The sequence below is a fragment of the Chrysochloris asiatica genome, unplaced genomic scaffold (assembly GCF_000296735.1).
Source record: "Chrysochloris asiatica unplaced genomic scaffold, ChrAsi1.0 scaffold00154, whole genome shotgun sequence".
Taxonomy (NCBI): Eukaryota; Metazoa; Chordata; class Mammalia; order Afrosoricida; family Chrysochloridae; genus Chrysochloris; species Chrysochloris asiatica.
The window spans coordinates 1,985,350-2,007,432 of record NW_006408672.1 but is presented as its reverse complement, the minus strand read 5'-3'; the positions used below and the strand labels follow the sequence as shown (position 1 = coordinate 2,007,432).

The 22,083-nt window shown below is 44.2% G+C and overlaps 1 protein-coding gene across 1 annotated transcript in view; it reads left to right on the top strand.

Moving 5' to 3' along the window:
* Positions 1 to 22,083, top strand: part of PDE9A (phosphodiesterase 9A) — a 171,424-nt gene that overhangs the window by 46,204 nt on the left and 103,137 nt on the right. The window contains exon 3 of the mRNA XM_006870848.1: positions 9,163 to 9,206. Coding sequence (XP_006870910.1) covers positions 9,163 to 9,206 — 44 coding nt within the window. The remainder of the gene's footprint in view (positions 1 to 9,162; positions 9,207 to 22,083) is intronic.

Sequence of the window (22,083 nt, the reverse complement as noted above, 5' to 3'; positions counted from 1 at the left end):
ACTGCAAGGTTGTTTGAACTGCAACATTGATAGTTCAAGCTCAGCAACCATTCATCAGAAACCCCACACAAGGTCTCTGTGGGTAGGAACCAACTCAATGGCACCTAACAACACACATATATATATATATTGGAGCCCTGGTGTGACACTGTGGATTAATGTGCCAGACTGGAAAGCCATTTGAACTGCAAGGTTGGCAGTTCAAACTCACCAGCCGCTCTTTGGAAACCCTATACAGGGTTGATATGGGTTGGAACAGACTTGATGACACTTAACAACAGCAACATATATATATTAATTTACTGCTGCAGGAAAATCTAAATTTCAGTAAAAAAATGAAGGGGTGGGAGTTTGAAAGAGTGTGTAGGAGGTTTGATTAGGATCATTTAGTTGCAGAAGAACTAGTTATTTTCCATAATAATTATTATTATTACCAGCACAGTAAGTTTACAACGGAAGCTCTATGAGGTAGAACTGCTATTACCATTTTACAAATGGGAAAACTAAGGCTTGGCAGCAGGCACAAGTTCAAATAGTAGAATTAGGTCTCTGACCCCTGCAGTGAATGCTGAATTGTCTGCCTGGGAAGGGCTGCAGGACAGCCCATCCCCCAGGATCCCTGGGGGACATTTAGCACTTACCCATACTGATCAAGCCCCCTGTACTTAAGTACCCCCTGTGCAGAGGAAGCAAAAAAGCCAAGAGCACAGAGGAGCTGGAGAGGCTAGAAAGTAAAAGGTGTCCAGGCAAATGTGTTTATGAGTATATATATATATATATATGTAAGATCAGATCAACAAGCCAGCCATGTGTGGCTGAAGAAAGGACACTGAGCAGGGGTTCCTCAGATCTATGACCCGCCCTTTGCTGAGTGACTCAGAAATCTCTAGCTTAATATTTTTGGGTGGGCAAGGCAGAATTTAAGCTGTGTTCTCCGGAAGGCTGGGGTCTGGCAAGGCATTGTGTGCGGGGTGCCCTCTGGACCGCTATCTCTGGTTCTCGATTGTTGTTGTTAAGTGTTGTTGAGTTGGTCATAGTGACCCTGTATAGGGTTTCTGAGGAGAGTTTGATGGGTGTGAACTGCGGACTTTGCAGCTAGTAGTCCAGTGTTTATCCTACAGCGTCACACCAGGGCTTATCCTCCTGACTTTTGATGAGGTGCTACTGACCTTTGTAAAGCCTGACTGGCTGCAGCAAGCCCAGATAAGTTTGCACAGAAACTACGCCATGTAGACCCTCACACTGTCCAGGCCCGTGGCTGACCAACCTTAGTGTTTAAAATGTTTGAAATTCACATGATGGAATGACTTGGGACCCTCATTCAAACCCCTGAGAGGCTGCTTCTCCTGGTTCCCCCAGCTTCTCCTGCTGCTACCCAGAAGCCCACTGTCCATACTCCACCAGTGTGCTGGTGATGCAATGCTAGCTTATACCTAAGCCCCTGTCCCCTCCTAGCCCCAGTGAAGTGCACAAATCTTCTTGAATCAGCAATGACTTTGGAGCAGGCCACCTATCAGAAAAGGAGCTGACCGAATACCCAGCTCATTGGGAGGTACGAAGTTCTAGAAAGTCTTAGCAGTGCACCAGTCCTAGTGCTCGGTGACCAGCAGCCACCCCATGAGCTGCCTCTGCTTCTCCCACTAGGCCTCCCCTCCTCTCAGATGTGCCCACCAGTCCCCCTCATTTCTTCCTTGTAACAATGATATGGTGGTGTTGCCTGGCCTTGTCTATGTTCACAAGGGGGAGAGAGAATCACCCTCAGCCCAAACTGATTCAAATGAAGAGAAGGTCAGGTCTGCTTCCTCTCTCCAACTTTTCTACCAGTTTGAACACTAGATGTTCCGCCCACAGCATTCCCAACTTCTCTGCTGGATTGGAGAATAAACTGCCATGGCTATACAGAACTCACAGACAATATTCACAATTACAGGGTTTACTAGGAAAGGGTTGTTATTCTTAAGTATCATCCAGTTTGTTCTGATTCACAGAGACCCTGTATAGGGTTTCCAAGGAGCAGCTGGTAGGTTTGAACTGCCAACATTGTGGTTCGCAGTTCAGTGCTGATCCTACAGCGCCATACCAGATTACAATTCAGAATTAGAAATGACTGAGGATACAGTTCTTCCCTCAGACAGCTTCTTCTCAGCCATGCCCACATGCAGGCCTTTCTCTGGCCCTAGGCCCTTCAGGGCTCTTGGGCAGTCAGGCCTCTGCCTTCCTTGGATAAGAATAACAAACCTCTTTAAAACCCAAAGCTGCCTCATATAGGAACCCTGGTGTGGCGCTGTGGGATAAAGCACTGAACCACAGGTCAGTTTAACCACAAGGTCAGTAGTTCAAACTCACCAGCCATTCTTTGGAAATCCTGTACAGGGTTGCTACGAATTGGAACCCATTCAATGGCACTTCACAACAACAACACCCTATATGAGATTTTTGAGACGTACACTTTTTATTTTAAGGGAGCAGATAGCCTCATCTTTCTCCCTCAGAGGGGCTGGTGAGTTTGAACTGCCAACCTTGTAGTCCAATATAACCCACTGCACCACCAGGGCTCCTTACAAAGCTCTTTAGTTCCACCAGTAAGTGCCCAGAGGCACCCCACTTGGCCCCTCAGCCTTGGTCCAAAGGCACTCAGCTTCCTTTCTCTGCCAACCAGGAAGCATCTAGGTCATCTCCTGCCAGTCTCCTGGTTCTGCCTCACTGCGTCCTTACTTCTCTCACCACCTCTGGTATTACAGTACTCTCTTTCTCCTGGGTCATGGAGGCTCCCGGCACAGGGACCCCTGGTGGAATGGACCAGCACTGACAGAGCTCTGCTTCCTTCGTGGTGCTTGTGAGGGCCTCCCTAGCTCAGGGATGGACTCTTTTAATTCTACTGGGATGGGAAAACAGATCAATCTCCTTGTTAGAGTACCATACACCTAATTTGCATAGTCCCAGCCCCACAGAGTGGCTCTGTGGGTTGATGTGCTAGACTGCAAGGCCGGTTTGAACCACAGGTTCGGCGGTTCAGGCTTACCAGTCACTCCTTGGAAACCCTATACAGGGTCTCTATGAGTCGGAACCAACTTAATGGCACTTAACAACAACAACACCCAATCCCCATTTCACTTGCATAGTCCCAACCAGTCATTTGGTAGAAATTACAAAAACTCTGGCTAATGGGCCATATTAAGTAGTCCCTTACACTTCATTCCCCAAAGAGGCTCTTGCTCCGTCCTCATTCCCCTTGCTCTGATTATAGGTTCCCAAATCTCCGGAAAGGACAGTGCTAATAGACTCCCCAAAGACTCAAAAAATTATTGTAGTCTCAGCACAAATGTAGCCTGACCCGGATCCCGCTACAAAAGGAAAGCCAACCAATGACCGACCGTCCCCTGACATTCCACACAGCTAAAATTATCTTGAGGACAGGAAGAAGCTCTACCAGTATGTTATGTGGGTGCAAGTGGGTTCATTAACTGAGCTAAACTGCATCATTCTTTCTGAATTCATGAAATTCATTTTTCTGTAGAGTAGTCACCCTGGACAGGAAAGAGGGGTAGCTGAGCTTACCAACTGGTCTTTCTGGCCATAGGTACCTCATCAACAAGAGAAGCATAAGACGACACCTGACAAAACCCCTTCCTGTGCCCAAAAGTGTAGAACACTCTACTTGTGAGAGGTCAAGGTGTCATTCTGATCTAGGTATAGATATGGGTAAAGGTATAGATGCTATAGATAATATAGACATGTATATGGTTTTAGATATGGGTAGGTGTATTGTTGTTGGTTGTTGAATTGGCTCCAACCCAAGGCAACCTTATGCATAACAGAATGAAATTTTGCCCGGTCTCACACCATCTTCAGCATGGCTCGTATACTCCAGTTCACTGTTGCGGCTCTGGTGTAAAGTAGTGTAGCGTAAACTAAACTAGTTCAGCACAAACAGGATCTGTCGGTCCTAGCTACAGCTAAAACCACAGGGGATATTTTGAAGATACTGATGCCCAGGGCGCTCCTACCAAACCAAACCCACTGCTGTTGAGGTAGTTCTATGACTCTTAATCACTCGCTGGGATAGAGTAGAACAGTCCCTGTAGAGTTTCTAAGACCGTAAGTCTTTACTAAAGCAGACTGCCACATCTTCCTTCTGAAGAGTGGCTGGCGGATTCAAACCTCTGACCTTTGGGTTAGCATACAAGTGTTTGAATCACTGTGTCTCCAGGGACCCTTCAGTCCCCTCCTTCCCACACAACCCACTGCCACTGAGTCAATTCCAACTCATAGTGACCCTTTAGCTAAAAGCAGAACTGTTCCTTAGAGTTTTTGAAACTGTACATCTTTATGGCAGCAGACAGCTTCGTATTTCTCCTTTGGAGTTGCTAAGTTTGAACTGCTGACCTTCAGGTTAGCAGCCCAACACTTAACTCACTGTGCCACCAGGGTTCCATAGCCCCATCCTGTTGTTATTATTATTAGATGTCATTTAGTCTGGTCCAGTTCATAGCAACCCTATGAACAAAACACTGCTAACAGATAATGTTTCTGAATTGAAACTCTACCCATTCCATTTCTTTTCTCCACTGCTTCAAGACCCTTGTCCAAGGATAAAAACAGATGTGCTCACATAGTGTGAGCAACAAACAGGCTGATATGTCAGGGCACCCAGAGAGAAACCAGGGACCAGAGTGTCATAACACATTCATGACACGTAAATACTCCTTTTGTCCTTGATTTTAGCCAAGTTGTAATACATGCCTCTCTCTGCTGGATGAAATTGGGTGTGCAAAAATGGCGCATGTGTCCATCCTCTCAGCTTAGGTTAAAGGTTCCCTAGATTCCATCCTGACTTGAGGCCTCCTCCTCATAGAAAAAGTGTTTTCAAAGAAGTCTTAGAGCCCAGGCAATTAAATGACAGAAAAATACAAATGGAATAAAAGCTCAAGGCAAGTTTATCTCTTTCCAAAAAAGATGGTTTATATTAATTTTCTTGCTGAAGAAGAAAATGATGAAGATGTAACTCAATTTAGACTGAGCCAAGAACTCATTCAATCATGGAATCAATATACTAGTTCTGAGAAACATGGTTGCTGTCGAGAGGATTAAGGAATTAGGGCCAAGACAGAAGCTTGAACTGCTAAGAAATTCAACTCAGGGCTCTTGGCCCAAGAGCTGAAAGGTTTGTGCCACTACAAGGCTCATGTGGGGCAGTCTCAGTGTCCAGTCCCAGCCTCCATTGCTAATCTGGCCATTTCCATCCGTCAGCTCACCACATCCTGCTGACAGGCTACCCTTCTTTTGTGCTTTAGCGGGAGTCCTGGTGTGGTGCTATGGACTCCAAAGTCGGTTTGAATCCCAAAGTCGGTGGTTCAAGCTCACCAGCTGCTCTTTGGAAACCCTATACAGGGTTGCTATGGGTCTGAATCAACTCAATAGCACTTAATAACAACAACAATAATGGCCGCTGAAGGGAGATTCAGGCTCTGTTCCAGTTGACAAGAAATCCCAGGATCATGATATAGTAGAAGAGTCTCTTCAGAAGCTTATCCTGTTGGTCTGCCCATAGGGAGCTCATCCTTGGTGGCTCTTTCATGGGAGAAGTTTCTGGACACTCTCTTCTCTGTCCCCATCCATGCCCCCAACCCCCACGAATATGGAGTTTTTTCTCCATCCCACCTCTTGTACCCCTTCTCAGCTCCTTGTCACACCATTGATTTAGGGACCAAGAAACAAGGGGAAAAAGAGAAAGAATAGGACTTTTCTAGTTTTTGTGCCCCCCAAAGAGGAAGAGAGAGAAGCCACCCTTAGAAACTTCAGAGGTCATGGCTTTACCTTTTGAGAGCCTGACCTTGTGGCTGTTGTTAGTGATGATTGTGTGCCAATGAGTCAGTTTTAACTCAGCAACCTTTATGGGAAAAGAAAGCCTCATTTTTACCCCACAGAGCAATTGGTAGATTTGAACTGCTGACCTTGTGGTTAGTAGCCCAGTTTGTAATACACTATGCTCCCACAGCTCCTTTTATGGTTGTTGTTGTTGTTGTTATGTGCCGTGGAGTCGGTTCCGACTCATAGCGACCCTGTATAGGGTTTCCAAGGCTGTAAATCTTTACGGGAGTAGAAAGCCTCGTCTTTCTCCCGTGGAACAGCTGGTAGTTTTGAACTGCTGACCTTGTGGTTCGCAGCCCGATTCGTAACCACTACGCTATGGTTGTTAGGTGCTGTCAAATCCATTTCATGTAACAAATAGAGCTGCCTCATCAGGTTTTCCAGGCTGTAGTCTTTAGGAGAGCAGTTTGCCGGGTCTTGTTCCCACAGAACCATTTACTGTATTCGAACTGCCAGCCTTTTGATTAATAGCCAGGCACTTAATAGTTATACTATTGTGCCCCTTGTGTCCTTAGATACTGATGTTTCATTTTGATAATTTTTTTCCTAAAATTTATACCTGAGACAAATTCATATTATAAATTTTGATAGGTGTTACTCCGTTGCTTTCCCCAAAGTGGTGGCAACTGATACCCCAGGAAACCTATTTGTGAGAACCTATTTCTTTGCCCCCTGTATCACTCCTGATATCAGCTGCTGGTGTTTTTTAATATTTGCTACACAAACACTAGGAGTCCTAGTATGGCTCTGTAGGATAAGCACCAAGCTGCTAGCCATAGGGTCAACAGTTCAAATCCAACAGTTGCTCCTCAGAAACCCTATACAGGTTTCTGCTATGCGTTGGAACTGACTCCACAGCACTTAATAGCAACAACAACACACTGCTGGATTAAAAAAGAGAGAACATCTTTTGTGACGTTAGCCTTTTTATTATTATTACTCTTATTGACTTTTATCTGTTCCTATATTTCTATTAACTGAATTGACTTTTTTATCCCTTTGCCTTGAACATCAGGTATCCTAACTTTTGGGGTCAGTTTTGCTTTGCCAGTATTCCCTCCCCACTCATGGAGGATCCCGGGATCACTGGTAATGGCAGTGCTAAACTCTTGAGTGCATTTTAGACTACATTACAGATACCATGCTCTGTTGTTCATTTGAAGGATACAGCTGCCATCAGCCCAAACAACGAGAAACTGAGAGAAAATCCACCTGTATCTATGTCAGCTTGATTTTACACATGAGATGACTAGCAGTATCTGATGCTCCTGAAGTCTGTTTTGTTGGCCAGATATGCATATTATAGAGTAATGAAGAATTTCTTTTTTAAGGATCATCACAAAGCTGATTCCTATGAGGCAGCAATTAAGAATGTTCCAAATGGTCATAAACTCCGTCATTTCTAACACCAAATACGCCCAATTCCCTTAGTGTTCCTCCTGTCTTTGGATTTGGTCATTTGCTGCAACATCTCTCAGAACTCATGAACTACACTTAACAGTTAAGTGGTTTATTAGAGGAACTCTGGAAGTATAGTGGTTACGAGTCGGGCTGCTAACCTAAAGGTCAGCAGTTTGAAACTGCCAGCCATTCTGCGGGAGATGGATGAGGTTTTCTGCTCCCATAAAGATTTACAGCCTTGGAAACCCTATGCAGAGTTGCTATGAGTCAGAACCAACTCCACACCACACCACACCACCACCACCACCACCAGCATTAGCAGAGTCAGCTCAGGATGCAGTTATTTAATCAAGACAGCTTCTTCTCACCCTCTGCCTCCAGGTCTTGATGGGACTTTGGTGCTTCTGAACCCTGCTTCCACTAGGCTTTGCCGGAAGCCTTCTCGGGCAAGTGCTATAACTCTAGAAAACCCCACCTAAGCGGTCTCATACCGATATCCTGGCTCCTGACGTCTCGTGCAGTTCTTGCTTACTACTGTGCCAATGTCTCTCCCTGTCTTCCATGTTACAGCTCCTCCATCTCTCTCTCCATGTTTTCCTTTAAGCCTAGCTGGATGGTAAAATGGGCCAATCTTCTATTTAGAGTTCCATACACCGTAGCTCCTGGAGTCCTAGTGTGGTGCTGTGGGTTAATGCGCTGGACTGCAACGTTGTTTTGAACTGCAAGGTCAGCAGTTCAGGCTCACCAGCTGCTCCTCGGAAACCCTATACAGGGTCGTTATGGGTAGGAACTCCTTGAGTCAACAATACCTTATTTAGGAGCTCTGGGTAGCATAGTGGTTACAAATCTGACTGCTAAGCTTAAGGTCAGCAGTTTGAAAGTACCGGCCATTCCACAGGAGAAAGGTGAGTCTTTCAGCTCCCTTAAAGATTTATAGTCTCAGAAACCCTATACAGGATTGCTGTGAATTGGTACTGACTCCACAGCACACCACCACCACCACACTTTATTTGGGAAGTATGGTAGCTCCATATGATAAGCACTGGACTGCGAGCCACAAGGTCCATGGTTTGAGCCTGCCAGCAGCTCCTTGGGAGAAAGATAAGACTTTCTGTCCCTACGAAGATTTAAAGTCTCAGAAACCTCAGAGCCTTGGAAACCTCAGAAACAGGGTTGCTTTGAGTCAGAACCAACTTGACAGTACTTAACAACAATAACACACCTTATTTGGAGTCCTGATGTGGTGCTTTAGAATAAGCCCCAGACTATTAACCACAAAGTCATCATTTCAAACCCTATACAGGGTCCCTATACATTAGCACTGACTCAACAGCACTTAGCAACAACAACAATAACATACCTTATTTGTATGAAAAGCAAGTGGTCCAATCTCTTGATGGGCCACAAGTACCTTACTTGCATTGTTTGTTGTTGTTAAGTGCTGCGAAGTCAAGTTGGTTCCAACTCATAGTGACCCTATATTGGGTTTCCAAGGAACAGCTGGTGGGTTTGAACTGCTGACCTTGTGGTTTGCAGCCCAGTGCTGATCCTAGAGTGCCACACCTTATTTGCATACCCCCACCCAATCATTGTGTGGGGGTATGCAAATAAGGTTCTTGTGGCCCATAGTCACGTAGTCGAAAAGACTATGGCCATGTTAAGTAATTCACTGCCCTGCAATGAGGAAGGATGTAACTTGAATGTTACATTTAAAGTATTTAGAATCTGCCTGAGGAAGCTCAGAACATTCAGTGAAACTAATTTTTTTTTTTAAAAAACAACCTTAATCCGTTGAATTTTAATTCATCCTCAAGTGCTTATCTTTCCCACCAGACATGCACCAAATGTCCTTGACACCATCTTACAGTGGAATTGTCGTCTCTTTTGCAGCACTCCCTACAAAGTGAGACCTGTGGCCCTCAAACAACTCTCTGGTAAGACCCTGTTATTATTTTTAAAATTAAAAGGAAAAACAAAAAAATTTGAGCCTGCTCCTGTGGTTAATATATATTAATTAAGCATTTAAATCTACAAGCCTATACTGCTATAGAATCTAAAACCATATATGACTACAGATAATCTGCACATGACAATCTTGAAGCCCTCAGGGACACCTCTCCTTTCCCTCCCTCTCTCCTGTCCCCAAGGACGGTAGCTCACAAGGAGCAACTTTCCACTCTTGTAATTTGAGTCCAGTGTGTTTCTCCCCAGACTGTGAGCCACAACTCTTGGCCCACAGGGTGTCTCAGCTTTCAGGGGTATGTGCTTTTAACCCCACTTCCTTTTGGACTTTTTATTTTTATTTATTTAACTTTTTGTTGCTTAGAGCCAGTCATCATAGAGTTAACTACACAGTATTAGATTTCACCATAGGGATAGCCACATCTGAACTGCCAAACCCCTGGAAATCCTGACCCAGTCTAGTTGACACCAAACTAAACCTGTCACAGTCCATCCCTTGCCAACTTGTCACCTATAAACCATATGCATAAGCTCTAAATAAAGACAATTATAGTCATACTTGTGCCTAACATGATATAACTACAATGTGTACAACCAAAAATACACTGACCCCATTTACATCTTGTATTTCACAAATGAACAAAGCAAAAATATTTGATGCATACATACAAAACAAATATGTTTACATATAAATGTAGATATATCCTGCTGGTGTGGTGCTGTAGGATCAGCACTGGACTGTGAACCACAAGGTCGGCAGTTCAAACCCACCAGCTGCTCCATGAGTCAGAACCGACTCAACAGCACTTAACATGTTGAAATTGGGTTGTTGTAGTTTACTGTTGACTTTACTCACAAGATAAGATAGTATTAAAATGCATCCTAATGTATCTACTGGGTTCTTTCCCTCCATTGTGTAATGTCAAGCCAATTTCCCCTGGGTAATTAGGATCAATCACACTACCCAATACAGTAACTCCTTTCTTTCCGTGTTGATCCAGAGGCATGAAGAGCACAAAATGGCCAGGGGGCAGTCTTAACTTCCAGTTCAATGGAATCAGTGTTGTGTCTCCAGGTGGAAGTATTCCTCCTCCCTTTGGAACTAAAATGTCCAGACCCAAAGAGCATAGGGTGGCTGAAACAGGAAGTCAAAATTTTGCAAGTGGATCAATAGTGAATGGTGCCACTAACCATTTCCACCCCTTAGTTCCAGAACTCATGGATCCTGGCAATTGGAGAAATAGCACCATGTATTAGATGCTGATTTGGAGCATATACAGCCTCCTGGAGAACATTGTCCCAACCCTGCAAGATATTGGCACTTTTCTTTAGAAGGTTATTCCATCATTCTATCAAGCCAATTGCTTCAGAATAATAAGGAACATGATAAGACCAGTAAGCATGCACTTCATTTGCTGTGAAGTGGGTCCCTTGATTCAAGGCAATGCTGTATGGGATATCATGATGGTGAATAAGGCATTTTGTAAGACCACAGAGGGTAATTTTGGCAAAAGCATTACATATAAGAAAGGAAAATCCATATCCAGACTAAGTATCTATTCTAGTAAGAACAAAACACTACCCTTTCCATGATGGAAGTGGTCCGATGTAATCAACCTGCCACCAGGTAGCTGGCTGATCTCCAAGAGGTATGGTCCCATATCTGGTAGACTCTGTGTTGGTTTCTGCTGCTGGCAGATTAGGCACTCAGCAGTGGCTGTAGCCAAGTTAGCCTTTGTGAGTGGAAGTCCATGCTGCTGAGCTCACGTATAACCTCCGTCCCTGCCACATGGCCACATTGTTCACGAACCCATTGGTCAATGATAGGAATGACTGGAGGAAAAAGGTGATTAGTTTCCACAGAACGTGTCATTCTGTCCACTTGGTTGTTAAAATCCTCCTCTGCTGAGGTAGCCTTTTGGCGCACGTTCATGTGAGACAACAATATCTTCACTGTTCATAGCCAATCATCATATTTTTAACTACACTGCATTAGATCTCACCATGGGGATAACCACATCTCAACTGCCAAACCACTGGGAATCCTAGCCAAGTCTAGTTGAAACAAAACTTTAACTGTCACACCAAGTTTGATCTTCTCTTTCAGCTTTTCAACTCCAGATTTTTGTACCTTTCATTATAATATTTTTCTTTATCTTCTCAAGCGACTGATCGAAATCTAGTATTCAGCTCTTTTATTTCATCTCTGTCTCTCTCTTTTTAATGTCTTCCAACCTGTAGGGCTTATTTTCTAGCACTGCTATTCATATGGTTTTCATTGGTCGGTTTTTTCAAAAGTAGATCACCAGGTCTTCCTTTCTAGTCTGTCTTAGTCTGGAAGCTCCATTGAAACCTGTTCACCATGGATGAGCTTGCTGGTGTTTGAAATACTGATGGCAGAGCTTCCAGCATGCAGCAACATGCAAATCACCTCAATATGTACAACAAACTGATGCATGAGTGGGGAGAAACAATCTGGGGCAGTTCTGATATGTCCTATAGGGTTGCTATGAGAAAACCAGACAGCTTTAGAGTGTCTCATAGGAGACACAGACACTCTCCATTGTTTTCCGTCTTTTTCCCTCATTGACTGACTTTCTATGTGATTCTTTTGTTGTCTCTTCAATTTCAGTCATATTTTCCTCTGCAGCATTTAATCTTTAATCTTATTTTGAGAAATTTTTCTTTTGAGTCCATTTTGTGTGAGAAGGGTTGGAGCAGGAAGGGCTGGTGTGTTGTCCCACTGCCCAGATACCCCTAGGAGCATAGTGACTCTCTAAGATAAGCAGTGGACCACAAGGTAAGCAGTTCAAGCCCACCAGCTGCTCTGCAGGAGAAAAATGAGGCTTTCTGCGTCTGCAAAGATGTACAGCCTCAGAAGCCCTGTATAGGGTAGCCATATGTCACAACAGACTTGATGGCACTTAACAACAATAATGAAATTATCGTTTCAGACATTGCACTTTTCATTCCTAGGAATTTAATTTTCTTCATTCTTTATATCTTCTGTTTTTTTGTTGTGGTGGTTGTTGTTGTTGAAGTGCCATCAAGTCATTTCTGACTCAGGGTTTCCAAGGAATGGCTGTTGAGTTTGAATTGCCAACCTTGTGTTTCAAACCAACCCTGTGGTTGAGTGCTTATCCTACAACACCACACTAGGATTCCTCTATTTTTATAACATCCATTTATTTCCTCACTATGTTCATATTTTCCTTTAAATACTATACATAGTTATAATGCAATTTTAACATCATTGTCTGCTAGTTTGTTGTTATTGTTAGGTGCCATCATGTCAGTTTCAACCCCTAGGGATCTTATGTACAACAGAACAAAACATCGACCAGTCCTGAGCCACCCTTACAATTGCTGCTATATTTGACCTCATTGTTTCTGCTACTGTGCCAATCCATCTTTTTGGGAGTCTCCCTCTTTTTCACTTTCTCTCCACTTTACCAAGTGTAATGTCCTTCTCCAGGGACTGGACCCGCCTGACAACATGTCTGAAGTATGAGAGATGAAGTCTGGTCATACTGGCTTCTAAGGAGCATTCTAGTTGTAATTCTACCAACACAGATTTGTTTGTTCATCTGGAAGTTCATGGTACCTTTAATATTCTTCTCCAACACCATAACTGAAATACATCAATTCTTCTATGGTCTTCCTTCTTTATTAGTTCAATCCTCTATAATATATCTGACTATGTTGCTATGCCCCTTTTTATCTTAAATATGTGCCATGTCTTTCTTAATTTTACATGTCTAGTAAATTTTTTAATGAGTCTTGATAGCGTAGTGAGTTATGAGCTGGGCTGCTAACTGCAAGATCAGCAGGTCAGATCTACCAGCTACTCTGCTGGAGAAGGATGAGGCTTTCTACTCCCGTAAAAATGTACAGCCTTGGTAACCCTATACAGGGTCGTTATAAGTCAGAACAAGTTGCATGGCACACAACCACCACTACCACCAGCAAATACTGACTGAAGACTAATCATAATGAATGTTATGCTCAGCATCTGGATTTCATTTTCAACCTTTAAAGACTGTTGGACTCTGTCCTAACAAGCAGTTAAATTACTTGCAAATAAGTTCTATGCTTCCAAGTTCTTTTTTCAGTTTTTGTAGGATGGGCCCAGAGGAGTCTTACTCCAGGAATAGGAGAATATTGAAAGTACCAAGGGCTGCCAAAAGAACTAACAGATCTGTGTTGGAAGAAGTGCAGACAGAGTGCTCCTTGGAGGCCAGGATGGCTAAACTTCATCTCTCATGCTTCAAACATATTGTCAGGAGGGACCAGTCGCTGGAGAAGGATATCGTGTTTGGTAGGGTGGAGGGTCAGAGAAAAAGAGGAAGACCCCCCAACGAGATGGATTGGCCAAGTGGCAGCATCAATGGACTCAAGCGTGGCAAAGATAGTGAGGTTGGCCCAGAATCAGGCAGTGTTTCGTTCTGTTGTGCATAAGGTCGCTATGAGTTGGTACCGACTCGATGGCACCTAACAACAACAACACTAAGGTATGGACTCCTGGTGTGGTGCTGTCGGATCTGCATTTCACTACTAACCACAAGGTTGGCAGTCCATACCCACCAGGCAGTCCTCGGAAACCCTAACAGTGTTGCTATGAGTTAGAACTGATCTGACAGCACTTAACAACAACAACAACAACTAAAGCATGATCCCCCTGGGGATCATGATCCACCACACTTCTGAGTAATACCATTCTCCTCTCTGCCTATTTGGAGCTCAGAAATTTGTAGATGAAGGTGAAGGATACTAAAGGTTAGAACATATAGGTGCTTGAATGTGATTGTAAGTACTTTAGCTTTTATACTGAGTTACAAATGGGAGTTATTAAAAAGTTTGAGGAAACAAGTACATAATCAGAGCTATATTTTAAGATGCTTAGTCTGACTGCTGTGTTGAGAATAAACCATCAGGGTGGGAGAGGGCAAAGATCCATGAGGAAGCTGCTACAGTCATTCCCATGAGAAGCTATGGAAATCCAGGTCAGGGTGGGGGCAGTGGAGTTGATGATGAATGGTCAACTTCTGGGTGTTGTCTAAATGAAGAGACAAGGTTATTTGCTGGCTGAGTGGAAGTGGACATAAGAGAAAGAGTGACAGAAAGATGGAATGCCACTACATGAGATGGGAGAGCTGAGGGAGAATAAAAGAATCTCAGTTTGGAACACATTCATCTTGGTTTGCCTTTTAGATTCCCTGATGGAGACGTTGAGTGGACAGTGGCTAGGAATCCCTAGACTTCTCTCTCCTCCGGCAATGGGAATTGGGGGGGCGGTCATCAGCATGGCAGTGGTGTTTAAAGTCATGGGGCCTGATGAGATAGATTACCAGGAAGTGAGCTAGAGACTAGGAGAGGCCCAACGACCTAACCCTGGAAGATCACAACATTGAGACAGGATCCCATCTGAAGAACTCTAGTGGCCTGCCACCATGCACACCAGAGTGATCAGATCAATAAAACCATAAGGAACTAAGAAAGAGAGAAACAGAATGGGTGTGATAGGGATTATTTTAGGAAAAGAAGCTTTAGGGTTAGAGTTAGGATTAGGGTTAGGTCTGACAGCTGTGTGCAAATAATTTCAAGATTGTCCCTACAAGGAAAATGTTACTGTTGTTGTGAAGTGCCGTCAAGTCAGTTCTAGCTCATAGCAACCCAGTATAGGGGTTCCAAGGACTGGCTGGTGGGTTTGAACTACCAACCTTTTGGTTAGCAGTCCAGAGCTTTTCCTACAACGTCATACTCGGAGTCCATAGAGAGAATAAAGATTGAATTTGTGCAACTTTAGAACCTAACTAAGACCCATGGGAATCTGGCTTGAGCTCTATTACGTGAAAGATTTGAACACACGTCAAAGCCAGTTTTAAACAGCATTGACGGTTAGAAAGGAGTGAGCACCTCCTCCCTGGAGCAGTTCAGGCAAAGGGTGAGTGGTCACGTGCTGTGGGGACCACCAGTGGGCTGCTGAGCCACATGCCCTCAGCAGCCCCTCCCAAATTTGGGCTGCTATGAGCTTCAAAGAGGTTTGAAAAATAAAATGTGCTGCAGAATACAAAGGATTATATTAATATTTTATCATCATAATCTGTTCAGTGAAGAAGCAATAAGAAGCAGCTCTTCTAAATGTGCCGGAATGAGGAGGAAAAAAATAGGAAATGACTGAGCCTCAAGCCTTTAGCACAATTTTTAAAGAAGAAGAATAGGGTAGGGGGCCTCTTTTAAACCATGAGGCCAAAGATAACACCCCTGGGAAAATGAATTTGAGGATTTCCACAGGGCTCAGGCTCCCCTTAGAAGATGGCCAGACTTCATTTCTCATACTTCAGACACATTAATGGGAGGGGCCAGTCCCCTGGAGAAGGAGATTATGTTTGGTAAAGTGGAGGATCATCAAAAAAGGAGGAAGACCCCCAACGACATGGACTGACACAAGGATAGAAGCAGTGGACTCAAACGTAACAGCAATTGTGAGGATGGCATAGGACTGGGCAGTGTTTCGTTCGGTTGCTCATAGAGTCGCTATGAGTTGGAACCAATTTGATAGATCTAACACCAACAACAAGCTTTCCTGGCCTTACCCTGATACAAGACCCTCCATGTAGTAGGTGTTTAATGCATTTGCTGGGCAACACTTGTGAGTGCAGAGGCACAGGAGAACAGCCAAAATGACTACTGGACAAGGCTGTTCTCGGCTTTTCAAAGACAGTAAGTAGCCAAGTAAAAGGCTCGTACCTGCCCTCTGATCTGCTCTGTCACTCTAAACCAGCCTAGGAGTGCCTAGTCTTAGGAGCTGCAGTTCCAGAGCTCAGTACCCCTACGCTGAACAGGCCTTGTGTTCAGCACTCACCATATTAACACCACCTGGCTCTGGTGCATGGGGACCCCTTATCTTCCAATGTGCCCTTATTTCAGGTGTTTCTTTAGGGGAACAAAATCTGTGCCAGTAGACCTCTCTGACTTAGTGGGAAATGCATTTTTATATTGTGTTTTCCTTTGGAACATGTTCTTATGAATCTTTTTATCTTGTTCTCTATGCTGTGGATAACACTGTGTTCCCTGAAAAAGAGATGCTGAAATTCTAATACAGAACCTGTGAACATGACCTTGTTTGAAACTAGGTTTTACATTTGTTATCAGTTAAACTAAGGAAGTCACAGCAGAGGGTGGACCCTAATCTTAATCCCTTCTGAGTGATATTTTATAGTAAAAGGGGAGAAGAGACGCAAAACAGAATCACACATTGGGAAGACAGACTGTGAGGACCCAACTCACTGTAAACCCAGGAAAGCTAAGAAATGCCCAGGGCTATATAAAACTGAAAGAGACAGAAAAGGTTCCCCACCTACAGCTGACAGAGAGAACATGGCCCTGCTGAGACCCATAATCCAGACTTTTAGCCTCCAGTACTCTGAGTAAAGTAATTTCTGTGTTCCAAAGTCACCCACTATGTGGTGTTTTGCTATGGCAGCCGGAAGAGACTAAGGTGCTGTGGAATGACCTTCAATCTTTCTTCCATGTGGCCTTGCTTCCCGGAGCCTCAGAGCCTGTCCCCAAGTTCAGCAATTCGTCTTGATAATGCAGTCATGAGTTAGGGCCTGTGCATCGCCCCAGCTGCCCTTGTGTCATCAAGACACGTTTACAATGGCAGTAAACAGAACCTCAGAGGAGCAAGCCAGCGCCTTCTGCTTCCAGGTTCAACTCATGGCTTCTGGAACCCTGAAACCCAGCCTTTCCTGAGGCTCCCAACCCCTTTGCTGACCCTGCAGGTGGCCATGCTTATAAAATGCTTCCAAATGTCCTAATGGAAGCAGTACAGTATGGAAAAGCCAAAGATTTGCTGCATCGATCATTCAAGGAAAAGTGAATGTAAGAATCCTGTGGAAAACATGACTTTTCATAGAGAAAGTGGTAGGAGGTTTTAGTGCGGACACCCCACTCCACTGCTAGGGGATCGAGCAAAAGGAACTCTGGTAGCATAGTGGTTACAAATTGGGCTACGAACCTTAAGGTCAGCGGTTCGAAACTACCAGCTGCTCCAGGAGGCTTTCTACTCCCGTAAGGACTCACACCCTCAGAAACCCTGTACAGGGTCGCTATGGGTCGGAACCAACTCGACAGCACTTAACAACACAACAACAGGGAAGAGCAATGGAAAAACCCCGTATCTGCAGGATAAAACAAACCTAATGACTCTATAAACATGTGCACTTCATGTCTACCAAACACCTTTAAAAAAAAAATTTTTTTTTTCTTGAACTAATCACAGGAAATAATGCAAATAGACTGTTTGTTGCCCCTCTGTACAAATGAAATAAATAGCAACTGCAAAACAACAGGACAGGCTTTTATGCACTTTTTAATGAGTATAGTCTGCGTTCTTTTAAAAACCTTTGAATGATCAGTCATTTGTACTGATAATAGGCAGTGCTTCTCCAACAATGAAGTGTTCCGAATGATAGAATACATGATTCCTGTCTACAGACAGCCTGCTACGTGTCCTCTGCCTGCCGGGAGAGACTGGGGAGAAATCCTAGCCGTATCGTGAACTGTGACTAATTAAAGGAACACTGTAGTTTAGGCATTGGACTGCTACCCACAAGGTCAGCAGTTCAAACCCACAGTTGCTCCACCAAAGCAGATGAGGCTGTCAGCTCCTGTAAAGATTTACAGTCTTAGAAACCCTGTGTAGTCAGAATTGACTCGATGGCAGTCAGTTTGTTTGGGGGGTTTTGTGTGTGGTGCAGTGATTAAAGCACTCAGCTGGGTTTGACTTACCAGCTCCTCCTCAGGAGAAAGATGTGGCAGTCAGCCTCCAAAAAGATTGACAGCTTTGGAAACCGTATGGAGCTCCATTTTACAACGTTTCTATGAGTCGGTCGACTTGAGAAAAGTGGGTTTGGTTTGTTGGTTTCAGTGGCATGATGGTTAAGCACTAAGCTACTAACCCAAAAGTCAGTGGTTCAAACCCACCCAGCAGTTCTGCAGGAGAACAACAGCATAGGAAAAACCTATGGGACAGTTCTCCTGTGTCACAGGGGGTCACTACAAGTTGAAATTTACTTGGCAGCATCTAACAGCAACAACAACATTACTAATTAACCGTTGACCAAGTAGTCACTGCAATCAGAACTTTGAAGGAAAGGACAAGTCCACCCTGGTCTGAAGGTCTCTGTGGTGGTGGTAATGGTTATGTGCCGTGGAGTCGATTCCAACTCATAGCAACCCTGTACAGGCTTTCCAAGGCTGTAAATCTTTACGGGAGCAGAAAGCCTCATCTTTCTCCCACGGAACAGCTGGTAATTTCGAACTGCTGACTTTGAGGTTTGCAGCCCGATTCATAATCACTTCGCTAGTCTCTGGGTGGTGCGAACTGTTCGTGCTCCACTACTAGCCTGAAGTTTGTGGCTCACACCCACCTAGAAGCTCTGTGGAAGAAAGATTTGGTGATCTGCTTCTGTAAAGATTACAGCCGATATTACAAAGTTGTAAGCAAGCTGTTCACCGGGGAACCATCAAGGCAAGCAAGTCCCTTCAGGAAAAACCCCCCTCCAAGACTGAAATTCAAAGGGAACGCAAGAGCGGGCATGTAAGTTTGCTGGCTACCACATTGGTCTACTGGTGAGTGGAAGAGGGGGAAAGGTAGCAATGAAGAAAGATATGTGCTGAGTTCAATCACATTCCATAGACTCCTGTCGACCTTGAGATGAGAGAGAAGAGGAAGGGCTGGTTCGTCCAAAGTTTGGGGAGACTTGGGAGCTCCTGAGCCCATTAACAAAGGACATATAGACATGAAGGGCTAAACTCAAGAGTGACGCATCCAGCTGATAAGAAGTGGGGTGAGGTATGCAAGAATGCCCAAACTTGCAAATAGTACCCATTTGGCCTAACTTGCATGGCTTGATGATCAGAACTCAAACAGAGGAAGATAAAGAACTTTGATACGGGAAGCTAGTGTAAATTGCTACAATTTGATGAACTTGACCTTTACTTACGGCTGTACTAACTGACAGAGAAGGAGTCTTCATATCAAGGATCAAGCCTATCCCTTCAGTATACAGGATTAATAGGGATGGGAAACCTAAAATGGAGGTGGGGGCGTGGCTATAAAGGCACAAAATGACTGGCTTACATGTTTTCAAGAGGAAATGTGTGGGAGAAGGTGGAATCCCCACTGAATAGTTTTCATCTTGTCTAGATGAGTCTAGTGAAAGAAGGGGATAGGATTCTTTTAATCAATGAATAATTGTTATCATGACTAATGATTGTCACAACCATAAAGGTAGACGTTGTGTAACATAAAGGGGGAATTATTAATTTTACATTCCAGGAACAGAGGACCCTAGGGCCATCAGTAGAGTAGAGCATGAGCAGAATGTGGGGCCCTAACCAGAGAAGCAGCAACACCAGAGATGGAAGCAGAGACGATGACATGGAGAGAGAGAGCAGCCGAGGACTCTTGTTGTGTGCCGTGGAGTCGGTTCCGACTCATAGCGACCCTACACAGGGTTTCCGAGGCTGTAAATCTTTATGGGAGCAGAAAGCCTCATCTTTCTCCCACGGAGCAGCTGGTAGTTTCGAACTGCTGACCTTGCGGCTCGCAGCCCGATTCGTAACCACTACGCTACCAGAGGGCTCTAGACTTATGGAAAGAGAAAGACTATGTGCTGGCAGCTAGGAGGCAAGCTTACAGAATGTGCCCTTTGGTTGTTCAAATGATTATATATTTCTGAATGTTTTTGTGTACATCAAAAACGAACTAACAAACAAAACTAGAGTGAATACTGTTAAATTCTGTTAAATGATGATGCATAGAGAGGATTGTCATCATTGCAATGAAACAAAATATAAGATGAGTGCAAAACTGATGTTCTAACTTGTAAATTATCCCTCAATTCTTATGGAGCGCAGTTCTACTCTGTAACACATGGGGTCACTATGAGTCACAATCAACTCACCAGCAATGAGTGTTTGGTTTCTTCTAGTTTTTTTGTGTCCAGTTCTGAGGAATGAGGGGCAGAAGTCTCTCGGAGGGACCTGACACGTAAGTGAGACTCAATACTGCCTCAAGGATTTCATTCCTCTTTTTGGCTAAAGGGTACCATTGTTGTTGTTAAGTGCTGTTGAGTCCATTCCAACCCATAGTGACCCTATATAGGGTTTCCAAGGAGCAGCTGGTGAGCTTGAACCACCAACCTTGAAGTTCAAATGGCTTTGCCGTCTGGCGCATTAACCCACAGAGCCACACCAGGACTCCAAAGGGTGCTGTAGCAGAACTATAAAAGTGAAGAGAGTTCCATCTTCACAAGCCTGTTGACCCGCAGTAGCATTTGCTCCAGAAGATCCAGCACTGTGGCTGTTTTCTCCCCAGCTATTAAGCCAATGAGTCATACTGAAGCTAACAGAGAGTGTCTTAGACTTCCGAACTAAAAATAGGACTCTGCTATAGGGATGCCAGTTCTGATTGTTCTCCTTCATTTCCCTGCCCTTCCCTAGGACCAAGGACAGAGTCATTGTTATTGTTAAGTGCCCTCCAGTTGGTACCGATTCACAGCTAACCCGGTTTTAACTCCCCACCATTGCCTAGGCACACTCTACCTAGGGAGGCCCTCTGGAGATCCACACTGTTTGGTACACACCCCAGGGCCCTGGTTGCATGTGACTGGCAGTCTGTCTCCCTGGGCAGATATAGTGATGACTCAAAGCCTTCCTGTTTCCAGCAGCTTCACTGCTGTTGCTGCTTCCAAGGAAGGAAATGAAAGCTGTGCATCTGCAGAGTGCATGCGCGTGCTTCTGATGGTCAAAGATGGTAGGCATTGGTGGGACGGAATGACCACAGAATGATGCTCTGAACCCCAACAGAGGGCCAACAGACCTGCCCCATTTCCCTGGGAAGGGCCCTGGCTGCTCTTTGTAAAGGCCTGTACTGGTTTAGAGGGGGTCCTCTTGCTTCAAGCTCCAGGGTGGCCAGGCAAAAGGATCATCTGTGTCTTGTTGAATGAACTGCTGGCATCAATGGATAGGCATGCAGTGACTGCTTTTGAGTCTCTCTGAAAAACCCCATTTGACCTAGTAGCTCCATTGACAAAGCAGAAGTACTCGTTAGTGCCTGAATTGCAGCTTACTGAAGTCTCAATGCCACAAAACACTGCTTCCGAAAGGGAGCACTTCAGGGACAGTGGTGGGACCCCCAGACTGTTCCCAGTTAGGGAATACCACCAACTCCCTAGGACTCTTACATTCCTAGGGCCATCATAACAAAACACCAGTAAATACCTGATTTTAAGCAATAGAAATTTATTGCCTCACAGTGCAGGAGTCGAAACATCCACCATACTGATTCTGAGGCTCTGAGGGAAAATCTGGTCATAACCCTCACCCAACTTCTTGTGGCCCCAGGTGTTCAGTGACTTATAGCTGCCTCATCACAAGGCATCCTTCCTTTGTCTCTTAGTCTCTTCTCTGAGTTATATAAGGGCACCAGTCAGTCATAATGCATTAGGTTCCATGTTGCGCCACTGTAAACTCATGTAACTTAACTAATAATATCCTGTGAGGATATTATTGCCTATTGCTCAAAAAGGTCACATTCACAGCTACAGAAATTAGGACTTCAATTCATCTTTTTTTTTTAAAAAAAAGGTTTTTATTGTGGAATTGTGGATTGAGTGAAAGTTTACAGGGCAGATCATCAATTTTACATTCAACAAATCATATACCTTGTTTCATTACAATGATTATGATCCCCTCCATGTACCATCAGTTAACAGTATTTCTCTCTATTCAATTTAGCTCTTTTTTAAAAAATCACTCAGCCATATATAATAATTTACA